Here is a 12785-nt window from a genome sequence, read left to right as displayed (position 1 = left end):
AGCACACATACAGCTCCCAGTGGACAAGTCATAAAGGTGTTTTTATCAGGTGTTTTTATTAGATAAAAAGTATTTCTTTCTCCACACTTCATTGTTTGTTTTTGCTGTCAAATTTTTTTTGCTCATGCATATTTATTTGATACTCAATTTCAGCAAGAGCTTATATTTAGAAAATCAGCAAACAATAGGGATTTAATTATCTCCACTGAACTCCGTATGATGTGCACTCAAACCTGAAAAATCTCTCCGCAAAACTCTGTGATAAAGCTGAACTTTTGGAATATGTCATCTCTTGGTGTTTAGTGTGCGATATTTGACTCGTTCCAGGTAGGTGGCACAACAGCAAACATCAGAGGAGCTCAGTGGAGAAGGTGGAGAACACAATCTGACTTTCTGCCCCCACAGGTCATCTGGGTCTGGAGCTTAGCAGAGCTTAACGCATGCAAGGGTGATATAATACATACATAGATATAAATAATATGTAGGAGTCAAACAGCTGAAGCTTCCAAAATAAAACCATCCACTCATAAAGGATAAGATGTTATATTCTACTTTTTCTATTCCCATCTTCCCCACCAACTGCTGAGTTTAGACCTTCGCATGTTTATTTAGAGTTGAAGACATATCTTCTGCCTCTGTCCTCCACTGTATCAAAACTATATTTCTCCAGTAGGACAAGTCACAATGAGCACAGAACATGACTGAAAGGTCTTCTAGTCTCATTGCACACCATCATATCAAATTCATATCTGAGGCCCTGCCCTTGAGAGCGTCTCGTCTCCTGTTTCCAGGCGTCTTTGTTGGTTTTCCCTGTTTTGTTTAGAACTACTGCAGTTCTTCTGTGAGGTACCACATATGAACGTCTCCACATTTCTAAAGACTAATATACAGTAGATTGAGTCATTTGTCCTGTTGTTCCTGTGTTGTGCCCAGCTGTGGTGGTGTTACTCGGCTACATGCTGTAAACCTTCTCCTGTAGATGGGGAACACTTGGTCAAAGACCTTGTCTCACAAAAGGCTGAAAAAGATTCGCTGAGTTCTTGAAGGAAAGTATTCTTCAGTTTCTTTTATATAAAACAGATTGCTTTCCAAGCTCCCTTGTGATTCTGGTGACAGCTGGTCTAAATAGAAATAGTATTTTTTATTTATTTTTTTTAACATTTCGGTTTGACTCAGTGCACTTTGCTGTGGCTGGTCCTTGTCATAATTCTGTGTGTGATTTTCATGGACAGAATCTGTAATAGCGACCGAGGAGAAAAGGACGTCAGATTCGGTTGTCTCAGGATCGAGTGGCTGCTTTTGGTTATGAAGTGGCTTCATACATAAACATACATCATCAGGCGGAGAGGTGGTGGAGCGGTCGTCCACTTATTGTGGTTCAATCTTTGGCCCCTGCAGTCTACATGTTGAGCATCCTTGGGCAAGATCGTGACCCCCAAATTGCTCGCAATGCTGTGTCTTTGGTGTTGTGTGTGTGCATGTGCATATGCATGTGCATGCGCCTCGCCATCAGTATATGAATGTGTGTGTGAATGGGTAACTGCCGTCTCATGTTGTAAAAGCGCTCTGAGTGATCGTTAATTCAAGAAAAGTGCGATATAAATACACTCCATTTACCATTTATGAACCTGTAACCTCCAGCACACGCTGGGGGTTTTGGGTGTAAAGATGGAAATGTATGTGATGTTAAGGAATTAACTACAGTCCCTTTATATACAGGGTCTTTCCTTTCATTGTGATATAGGCTGATGGGGGTCTTTAAGTTTAAATATATCAGGGATAAGTCATAGGGAACGAATAAACGATGTTAAAACTATGTGAAGGCATCGCTGCCTGACATCCACAGCCTTTTCTGTGTTTCCTGTTCATAACAATAAGCCAACAAGCAGCAAACACAGACCAGCAACATGCTCAGACGCTCCCCCGAGAACCTTTTTTTAATGATAGCAGCTAAAATTCTAATTGGGGCTGGAAGGAAATTGATAGCATGTGATGGAGTTCACAAGGGCACTGGAATATTTTGCTGAGGGAATAAACAAGCAGCTCCTGTCTTTTGGTGGTGTGCCAGAGCATTTTGGGATTAATCCACCACCCTGGAAACAGAGTTCAGCATGCCATGTTGGATCCCCCGTGTTTTAACGCTAATTGAATTTTTTTTTTTTTAATGCATTAGGGAGCATGCTGCCAGTGGTGTTTGTGGTGTGTCTGTGTATCTGTCTGAGTGTGTGTGTATGAGTGTGTGCACATGATTCTGTGTGAGTGCATGCCAACTTGTAATGCCAAACGGCTCATGTCACATTTGACATTAATTAATATGGTTTAAAGCTCTTATTGAATTTAAAGACCCAGTTCGGAATTTTTGGCCATAAATTTGAAATGTATTTATATAAGTACTTTATGACTCATATGTATAATGACTTTCTTAAGAACTAAAGGAAGGGCTTAACATGCTAACACTGCAAAACCAGCTCAACGTGAGGTCCACGTGACACTGATGGGACGTATAACCTCTGAAATGAATTTGACGTGTTTGCTGCATTACCCTCCGGTACAGCAGGTGGCAGTATGCCAACCATTAGCGGTAACACGTAGTGATGAGCAGTCGTTCAATCGAGCAGCACCTGACAGTTAAAGAAGAAGCATGAAGGTTGATGGAGAACCTGCCAGTCGAAAATTTTCACAAGTATCTGGGAGGAAGCTTACCTGCGCTGAGGAGCAACGTGGGTATACGCCACAGGGATTTTAGTGCATCACACAGAGGAAAAAGCGACAAATCTACCAAGCATAAAAGCTCCCAAGAGGCTCAGGAACATGCTCCACCGATGACTGCCTTTGTACTATCTCTGCCATCCATTTTCAAAATCACCCTCTCTTACCACTAGTCTCACTTTGCTGTAGCCTCTAAAAATCACAGCCGAAGTGTAGTGTGTAAGTGTGCATACACTTCAATGGATGTTCACAGCATCTCACTTTCAGCCAGGTGTCTGATTCTGACCACCTAACCGTCGTCACTTACTGAACATAGGGACTAGATAACCCAATCCCTGTTGCTCTGATATTTTAAAGCGTTTGCCTCGTGGTGATTTTAGGATTCACTGCACGTACCCATGACTAAATGTAAGGGGTATGTGGACAGTGGTAAGGGTGATGGGATGGCCCAGAGAGGTGCACCTGAAAATTTACCTTATTATCAAATCCAAAAGTTGACCGGTATGCCCATACCATAGAAACCACCGGTATGAGTAATTGTAAGTATGACGTTGAGGGGCTGTGTTGTGGCAGTGTAAGTCAGTCAATTCTAGATGTAACCCAATGAGGCCTTGGCTAAACTCGATAACGCCACCTGGGGAATTTCACCCAGGGAATACATCATTTTAGTTTGACCACACAGGTAAGCTTCACAAGAATTCAACAGAGACGTGGTTTTGAATAAAAACTATATATGACATAAAAGAACATAAAAAACTGAAGGAAGATTATTCAGCGCCTAGGCCTCAGTGATTTTAGAACAATTAAAAGCATGCCAAGAAGCACCTAAAAACATATATAAAATAGGGAGGTGGAGGGCTTGACTAAAAAAAAGGGAAACATACAAAGGTGTCATGCTTTTATGTGGGCATTAAAATGAAACACTGCAACCAGTTCACACTACTGTAGGTCATAAAAGAAGACACAAAGGAAGAAATAAGTAAATTCACACAGCCACCACCACTCTGTATGAATCAACAAATCTTAAAATGTAGTTACACAAAAAACCCAGCCCCACAATACTGAAACAAGTTACAAGCTTTAGTCTAAAAGTTACAAGCTTTAGTAAAAAGTAAAACAAATCAAGAATATACACAGAAATTATGAATGATAAAAAAAAAACGTATTAATACACTAAAATCACTAGCACTCAAACCCAATGAAAAGAAAATTAAAAACTGAGTGAGTTCCACAAACAACAAAGCAGCAGTGGCAGTCACTGAAACACCACTACACGACAGCAAGATTACCTTGGCTGTACAACTTCCGATCAGCGCTCAAGTTGACTCGCCGTAGTGAACACGAACACGGGCAGTGTCGTCGCAGTCTTTTTTCTCGAAGCGTACCTGCACTACAGGGAAGCAGAAAGAGAGACATCGGCTGGCGCGCCACCACATTTATGTGCTACTAATGGCGCTGCAGGCGCGTGACCGGAAGAAGCGGGGACGTTGCTGTTGGTTACATCGACATAAGTTCAAATGCCTTTGAATGACATGTTCATTGAGAATCTTAATACTTGAAACGCATGTACATGAAATAAGACTTTGACAAGAGCCTGTGGCCATGACTGCCATGCCTTTCATCTGCTAACCGCTAATTCATGTTTGAATACGGCCCCATGTGAGCAGATGAAAGCTGGCCGGGCAGCTCAAACTCCGTCCACAGCAGAAAGGAGTGAGTGACGGACTGCAGGGAGGTGGAAAAACAGAAACGGTCGGATGGTATAGTGGACGAGTTCAGGTTGAGTGAACTCGTGCTGAATAAATGTTCTGGACTTTTCACCACACTGGTGTGTGATGAGCGATTCACCGCTCTGCTTCACTCTGTGAAATGACCCCCGATGTCCAGGATGCTTCAGACCTCAAATCTCCTCCGCTTCACATTCTAATAAAGACTAATGTGTTTGCCGACATCAGCTCGCTCTCATTAGCATGATTAATTGCCTCCTTGCTTTCGGTAAACACTTTGAGCTGTATTCCAATTTATTCAGCGAAAATGAACCAATCATAATTAAATGCTCTGATCTTTCTCCCCCACCTCTCGCCATACGAGCTCTCCTCACACACAGGGCGAATGTTCGTTGATTAATTTTGCCTTGCTTCCTTTCATTAGTGGAATGATGCAAGCGTCACATTTTGTGGGGTGAGCGTTTTTACAGGGCCTGAGTCAGGGCCGCAGTGGTCAGTTTTTAATGCGTTGATTAATTGAAGGAGCTCACAGGGAGGACGGCTCGCCTTTCCCTCGCAGTCTGACGCTGACCTCACGGAGCCTCTCCGCCCTTGTTGCAATGTCACACTTTACAGCATGTAGATCAGCTGCCGTGCCACACAATAAACATGGCAACAGAAAATAAAGATGGCTGACCTTCACCGGAGTGTGAGAGAATCTGGACAAAAACGGTGCATAAGTCTGAAATCACAGATGGAAGGATGAGATTTGGGATGTTTTTGATGGGGTGATATAGAGGGAGACAGTAAGACATTAAAAAAGAGGATGGCTTTAAACAGCGTCACAGACACTCAGATTTAAGGGATTACAGTAGATGACGTGAGAGTTGGTTATTTGCAGAACTGATCGCTGATCCTCGTTTCAGCGTCCAGCACTAAACCTGCATCCTCATGCAGCACAGTGGACGCTGGGACTACAAAGAGCAGCTGTGTCCCATCTAAACCGGCTGAGAGAGAAACACAGCAGCCACCTCCACAAAGAATCATGCATTAGCTGAAAGCACCAGAATCATGTATTTTGCTTCAAAACCAGTCACCTCTCCTCCACGGTCCTAACAGTCTAACCAGAGCGCCGACATGTTATACAAATAAAGCTTTGATCAGTGTATCTTTGATGTCTGGCGAGGATAAATCTGGTTAGACGTCACTTTGGCTTTTTTCTTTAGCATCAAAGGTAATCCAGCTGATAACTGCATGTGTGTCAATGGTTACATTGCAGCACGACTGTTCATGGTGCAATTCTGCCAAAGTGTGAAACTAGAAGTTGCTGTGTTGATTAGCACAGGAGCTCTATCCTCATAGAATTTACGTTTCAAATTGTTTTCATTAGCAATGGCGGCATTTCCTGGTCGTGGAATCGGACTCATTGGTCGGGACGGTTGCGGCGACAGGCTGGTTTCCTCCAGCTTCAGTTTACTCCTACCATCCACAGACATGGAGGTTAGGTTAACTGGATCTCCAAATTAGCCATAGGTGTGAATATGAGTGTGAAGGGCTGTCTGTTTATGTATATGCGTCAGCCCTGTGATGGGGGGCTCCAACTCCCTGAGGCCCTGCACATAATGTGTGGATATAATAAGGACGTACATATGCAGATTGGTTGGAAAGGAAAAATAGATGTTCAAACCAGTGCTACTTGTCAATGCCCAAATGTTGAGGCACAGTCCAACCAAAGGAGAGAGAGAGAGAAAACAGATGTCTAACAAATGAGTCCATAAAATCCTTACATATCATAAGCAGTCATTAGCGAGAAGAAAATCGAGGTCAGAATGAATGATTCCTGTCACTTCCTCCCTGTCGCTCTTGTAGATGCGTGACGTTTCTCTGTGGCAAAAAAAACACTCATTATGGGTCGAAATAGAAGAAACAGACAGAGCAGAGCGGAGGGAGGGAGGGTATCAGGTTTACCCTTTTCATCGCCGTCTCTCCTGTTCTTTCTCCCCGGCCCTCACAATCAGCTCTCCCTCCTAAAAATGACATTTAAATATAACAAATTAGCAACAGAAATATGTTTTGAGGGAAAAGTAATGCAGCTGTGAAGATGCAAGTCTGTTGATACTGAATGTATGTTTACTGGCTACATATTTCATTTGTTTTCCACCAAAATAGGCGATCTTGCAAAGCACTATCCCCTTGTGGCGACTACAGCATTATTTTATTTTATTTTATTTTATGGTTTTTTAAGCACTGACAACACCGTTTCCAACCATGTTTCCAGTGCAAAGCTGAATATGATCATATATATTCAGGCAGTGATTACTTTTGACAACACAACATAATTACAAGTACAAATTATTTGTATAGAAACAGAATTTCTAGGAGACAGGGTTGCTCACAGTCTAATAAATCACAAAACAATTAGCAGATATGTTTTCCTTTGCTGCAGGTCGTCAACATGTGCATTCAAAGGCTCGCCTTTCAGAGCACTTTCTCTTTGTCACTGTCAAATTCATCTCAGTTAGATCTGCCACTGAAAGTAAATAGTTTCCAACAGATGACGTTAAAAGGTCAACTTTTCAACGTCTCACAGCCCCTCTCTCTTTCCCTGCTGCAGTCAACAGGCTTTCTGTGAAGAAGCTGTCAGTTTTATTTTATGTTTTGACTGCTTCAGAAATGACTTCTATTCAAGCCAGTGAGAGCACTCAGGACTCGAGCTCTTATCCGAAAGAATGAGATTTAAAAAACCCAATTTTCAGATGCCCTCTGAAAATCAGGAGGGGCGGCTGCAACATCCTCCTTAATGGAGACACAATAGGTTTGCACCATTTTCACAAGAGTATCGAGGTGGCATCAAACCCTACATGGGCCTTTTAGATAATCGTACCAAATGTATTGCAATGTGCAAACAGTGCTTCACATCAAAAAACAAAAGAGGGCTTCTCCTCCTGAGTGAGACCATGAAACCAACCTGTCTGTGACTAATGATAGCTGAACTTTGCACATACAGATCTTTATGCAGTGATGGATGTGAAGTGGTTGCAGTGGCCACAAAATTAAATGTCCATCTGACTGACAGTGATAATTTTGACAAACCTTTGGGTTATCATGTGCTGGAGCTTTTGTTTACTTGTTGTGGTTTGGCTAGAAGGAGGCCTGCAGCATTTGTGGGGGATGACAGGTTCAGTGTGATAATTTTAGACTGTTAAGAGAATTACTCTGCAGGAGCACATGTTAGTTGCAAAAACGAGCAAATGCCATTCAGGAAAACAGGTCATGAAGGTATGTAGAAAGATAGAGAATAATCATATTGTTATTAGGCCTCAAAGAGGAGATTCAGGTTTGTTTGATTTGTTTCTGCCTCTATTGTGCACAAGGCAAATTGTCTGCTCTTGGTCATTAAATCAATACATGTCCACCTCAGTAACAGAGTTGGGAGCTGTTCAGAGTATTTACTGATGCAAGATAACTGACATTCATGCTCTCATCTGATGACATTTCTCATGCATCGATACAGCGACACTTTTGTGCAGTTTGTCAGACTGATTCATGCCTCCTATGGTTTGATGTTCTGTAATGTAATGTTACTGCTCTGTCTGTAGTGTCAGATGATATGAAAATCCTGGAGACAGTAAACTAAAGCTATGTGCTCCTTTATCTTGTTATAAAGGTAGTGATTTACAGTTAATGACTTCAAACAGGTGTTTTTGGAGCACTCCACAGCCTTTTGTTGCTCCTGTCCCAACTTGTTTGAATCATGTTGCTGCATCAAATTCAGAATAACCCAATATTTACAAAAATCAGTGAAGTTGTACACTCTACTCTTCACTGCCACTGCAGGAGCCATCCATCCATTTCATAAACCATTTATCTTGCGCAGCGTTGCAGGGGGTCGGAGCCTATCCCAGGTGCCAGCATGCACTGGGCAAGAAGTACACCCTGGATGCATGCCAGTCGATCACGTGGTACTGCAGTGACCACTGCACTGCGCCCTCTATGCTGTAAATACAAATAGACACACTTTAAAGGAAAAGTCAGTCCTGAGTTCCAACATATCAGATATGTCCCTCAAATGCCGCATCAGCACTGTTGTTTCTTATTTGTCATTCGTGATGATAAATGTGCGCACTGCTACCATGAAAAGTAGTACTGTAGAAGAGAAAGGATTTGCAGTAGAGTGTTCATACTGTGCAGCACACAATTCCTTAAAACTACAAAGCTTAGTGATTTTATGACAATAAAATGCCAAAAAATATGCAGCCTGAATCTAGTCACGACTATCCTGTGGTGCTAAATTCACTTCACAAAGTAAGTCTTAACACTGAATATGTTTGCAGATGATCTCACCCTCCCTCCTCTCCCTCCCCATCTCTGCAGAGCACCTAAAGGTGGCGCTGGAGGAGTACATGACGCGGACGCCGAAGGTTCGCATCCTGAGGACCAAGAAGAGGGAGGGGCTGATCAGGACGCGCCTGCTGGGAGCCGCCGCCGCTAAAGGAGAAGTCATCACCTTCCTGGACTCCCACTGTGAGGCCAACGTCAACTGGCTGCCTCCGCTGCTGGGTGAGGAACACACACAAACGTAAACACACACACACACACACACCATCAAATCACACTTTGACGAGGCTATGATTGTCCACACTTTACAAAACGTCCTCATTTTAAAAAATGTTTTCCATTTTTTTTTTTTTTTTTTTTTTTTTTTTAAATCCTTCACTTTCCAAAAATGTCCTCCCATCTCAAACCACCTGCTTCAACCTCCAGTCTGTGGTCCAATGGGGAGACTTTACAGGTCCAGGTCAAAGGTGTTCAAGTCGCCATGATGCTCAGCTGCTGTTGAAGAACTGCAGCTTTTACTTTCTGACCAAATGCTGCTCGTACAGAACGTCCGCTGACTCCTCTCCAATGGCCGCGACACGCGCCTCTCTCTCTCTCTCTCTCTCTCTCTCTCTCCACACACCACATTTTCCTAAATACTTTTCATACGACATCCAGCATTTATTCACCGTCAGTGGCAAACTCCAGTATTTTCTCCTGCTTTGAAAGCTGACCCTTGTCCAAAATCTTCATGGTCCTTCTCAAGATCTTCTTATTTTTCCAAAAAGTTCAAATTTCCAGTCTTGAAAAAATGTCCTCACTCTCAAGGTCTCCTCAAAGACTGGAGTAACAGAACACACACACACACACACACACACACACACACACACACACACACACACATAGCGCCCCTACTGTGAGACTGAGCACCTCATCTTCTGGCTGATGGACTTTCTCACAAACAGTCTCACTCTCTCAATTACCCTTTTCCCATTAAGGGCCCATGTTCAGCTCTGGCTGCCAGCATGGTGCCATCCCACACTGAAGTATTTCCCGGCAAACATTATGACCCGTGTTACCTCCGCGTCAAGCTGTTCGTGCAGTACTTGGAAAGGGAACGAGTGTCTGCCAGTGCAAAACATAAACAGGCAGTTGTGTCGTGGAGACTGAAACAAAATGAGGAGTGAGATTACATTTGACTCACAGGTATGCATCACATGTGGCACACAGGATGGTATGAAGGACATAACTACATGGGCCTGTAAGAAACTGAACCCTCACTCATAAATTTCCTTGAAACTTTTTACACTTTGTGTTACAGATTAGCTCGGGAAGCGGGCTTGCCTTGCTGTAAGAAATGATTCAAACGGACATAAAGCAGTACTTTTCAAAGAATTTATTCAGAGTGGGGATGCGGGATCAGAAAAAGCTCTAAGAGCCAAAATGAGGGACGGCTATGTGGCCAAAACATCTTGACTCCAGCAATTTATTAAAAATCGTATTACGCAACTCCAGGTCACACAAAAACAATTTCCAAGCCCTGCTGGCAAACTGCAGGGGAAATGGTTTGAGCTGTGGAGCAGAGAGGTTACATCAGCTGCTCGTCAAACCTTTTTTTTCTGAGTTATCTGTGTCAACACACTGGCAAGCCTTCTTCAGTGATGGGGAAGAGTGCACAAACACTTCTTCCTGGACACCCACTCACTTCCTCCTTTACCGCTGCGGCTCAGGGACACACTCTCACACACAGCAACACAAACGGTGTTCGTGTTTCCCCCCGGTTCACTGAAAAACAGTGGGATCATTTATTCTTTCTTTTTAACCAACCATCTGCCTCCCTCTGTGTCTCCCAGACCGAATCGCCCAGAACAGGAAGATCATCGTGTGCCCGATGATTGACGTGATCGACCACGACAACTTCGGTTATGACACTCAGGCGGGGGACGCCATGCGAGGGGCGTTTGACTGGGAAATGTACTACAAACGGATCCCCATCCCTCCAGAGCTGCAGAGGGATGACCCCAGTGAACCCTTTGAGTAAGTGACAAAGTTCTTTACTCAGATTGAATCACAATGCCGTCAGTGTACTGTTGCATCAAACTGAAACAAAGATGGAGTCTACACTTTGGAGAGCTTACAGCCATTTTGCCATGAAGAGAAGATTACCAGTCATCTTGTTTCTTTCCAATATCAGCTTTCTAAAAGTCTAAGAGGTTTTTCTTAAACTGTGATAGGTGTTTCTCATCGTCATAATAGCAGCATTTTTGTTGTGAATGCAGCAGAATGACAGTTCCTGAAGCCCAGCTGAGTTTAATGGCGGTATCTTTACTTTCAGACTCCTCCAGCAGGCTTTAATTTAGCATCATCTCCCCTTCAGCCCCACTGATGCTCTAAAAGCTTCTGTCTCACAAAGTCAACATATCATACTTTGTCTTGATGTTCATGTAATTGCTTTCCTTGTTTAAATGCTCCATTAACCAAAGTCACAATAGCTGTACTGGCTTGACTTTTGGACGAGGTTGTGCTAGTTGGTGCAACACAAACGGCTACAAACGTATAGTGTTGCATCATTTGATGCAACTGATATCTGAAACAGTGCTGAAGAAGTCCAGGTGCAATACCTGCCATCAGGGGAGCGATTATGATAAAACTGCTGCTTTCCCTGGGAGTTGAGGCAGAAAAATAGGACACGGATGTACTTCGACATGTTGATGCATGTCAGCATGTGGGCTCACATCAGCAGAATGGGCACAGGTGTTCTGACACGTAATATCTGCAGATGTGGTGTTGTCCTTGAAGCTGATTGTTGATCTTGAAAATGGCTGGAAAGGCTGAAAAGTTGACCTATTAAAAGAGAAATGCAACCAGAGCCAGAGTGTGCATCAGCCTACTCTGATGCCCTTTAAACATATCAGAGGTGTCCGTGATCACACTGTAAAATATGAGAAATTAAACACAAAATAAGACGAGCTTTAGACTAAGAAGAGCCATGCTAGCGATGTTTAGCAGAGATAATATTCACCCAAACCTTCTACTGCAAAACCACAAATACCAACCTCGTGGTGATGCTAGAGGAAAAGTCAGTGGACTACCAAAGTCCCTCATCTCAATCAGGAGGGACTTAATTGAAAAAGAGGCTTAAAGAGTGAATGAATTCATATATTTGTGCACATTAGAGTAAGAATGCAGCTGTGTAATCTTTCTGATTGACCTTCTGCTAAGCTTCACTGGGATTCATTGTCTGAAAACCATGAATGTCTACACAAACTTTCGTAGATCACATTTTCACCAAATAAGTGAAATCTTTGACCGGCTGGTTGCTCTAGAGCAAAAGTAATTGCATCACTGAAGTCATTAAGTTTCATCATTTGGACACAATGTAGCACAGTTCATGGCATTCCCATTTTCATGACCTTTTAACTTTTCTACCGAGAACCCTGCAGGGTGAAATCCGTGTGCTCGTACACCAGGCAGCGCAGTGCAAGTCAAACCTCCCCTGAGCAGCCAATTCACTGGTGCACTGCAGTGCTCTTCTAATGTAGAGACTGTGTCAACACATGAATTAAACATTGTGCTCAGCGGTTCCCCTACTTACAGCCACACTGTAACACTTAGAAACAGGTGCCAAATGCCCATTTGTGATTTTGTTTTTCCTCTATCAGTGTGTATAATTTGCACAATGTAGGCTCATGTCACTTTCTCCACAATGGAAGACCATTTTTATGTCGCAGACAGCAAATTAAATGACCATAATGTCCTTCAGCTGTCCCTCATTGCCTCCTGTGGCAGTATGGGAAGGGAGGAAGGAAGATGTATATCAGTCTGGAATACAAAATATTACCACTTAAAGTGTGAAATTCTATTTTCTCTGTGCACAATGAACTATAACTAGGTAGGTAACTAGGGCTCCACAATGTGTTTTTTTGTTCTTAATTAATGCATCATAAAAGCACAAAAGCTGAAAATTCATCTACTTCTTTGCTTCTCTTTGTCTCAGTGGTAATTGACTTCCATTCCCCTGCATTGTTTCAAACTGAACCTTGTGCTCAAATT

General features: G+C 42.9%; 1 protein-coding gene across 1 annotated transcript in view; it reads left to right on the top strand.

Annotated features, from left to right (window-relative positions):
* The window catches only part of LOC139344551 (polypeptide N-acetylgalactosaminyltransferase 10-like), a 65749-nt gene that overhangs the window by 37382 nt on the left and 15582 nt on the right, over nucleotides 1-12785 (top strand). The window contains exons 5-6 of the mRNA XM_070982834.1: nucleotides 8790-8975; nucleotides 10586-10769. Coding sequence (XP_070838935.1) covers nucleotides 8790-8975; nucleotides 10586-10769 — 370 coding nt within the window. The remainder of the gene's footprint in view (nucleotides 1-8789; nucleotides 8976-10585; nucleotides 10770-12785) is intronic.

The sequence above is a fragment of the Chaetodon trifascialis genome, chromosome 16, assembly GCF_039877785.1.
Source record: "Chaetodon trifascialis isolate fChaTrf1 chromosome 16, fChaTrf1.hap1, whole genome shotgun sequence".
Lineage (NCBI taxonomy): Eukaryota > Metazoa > Chordata > Actinopteri > Chaetodontiformes > Chaetodontidae > Chaetodon > Chaetodon trifascialis.
Note: the sequence above shows the minus strand (reverse complement) of the source record. Positions and strands in the feature narration are given on the sequence as shown.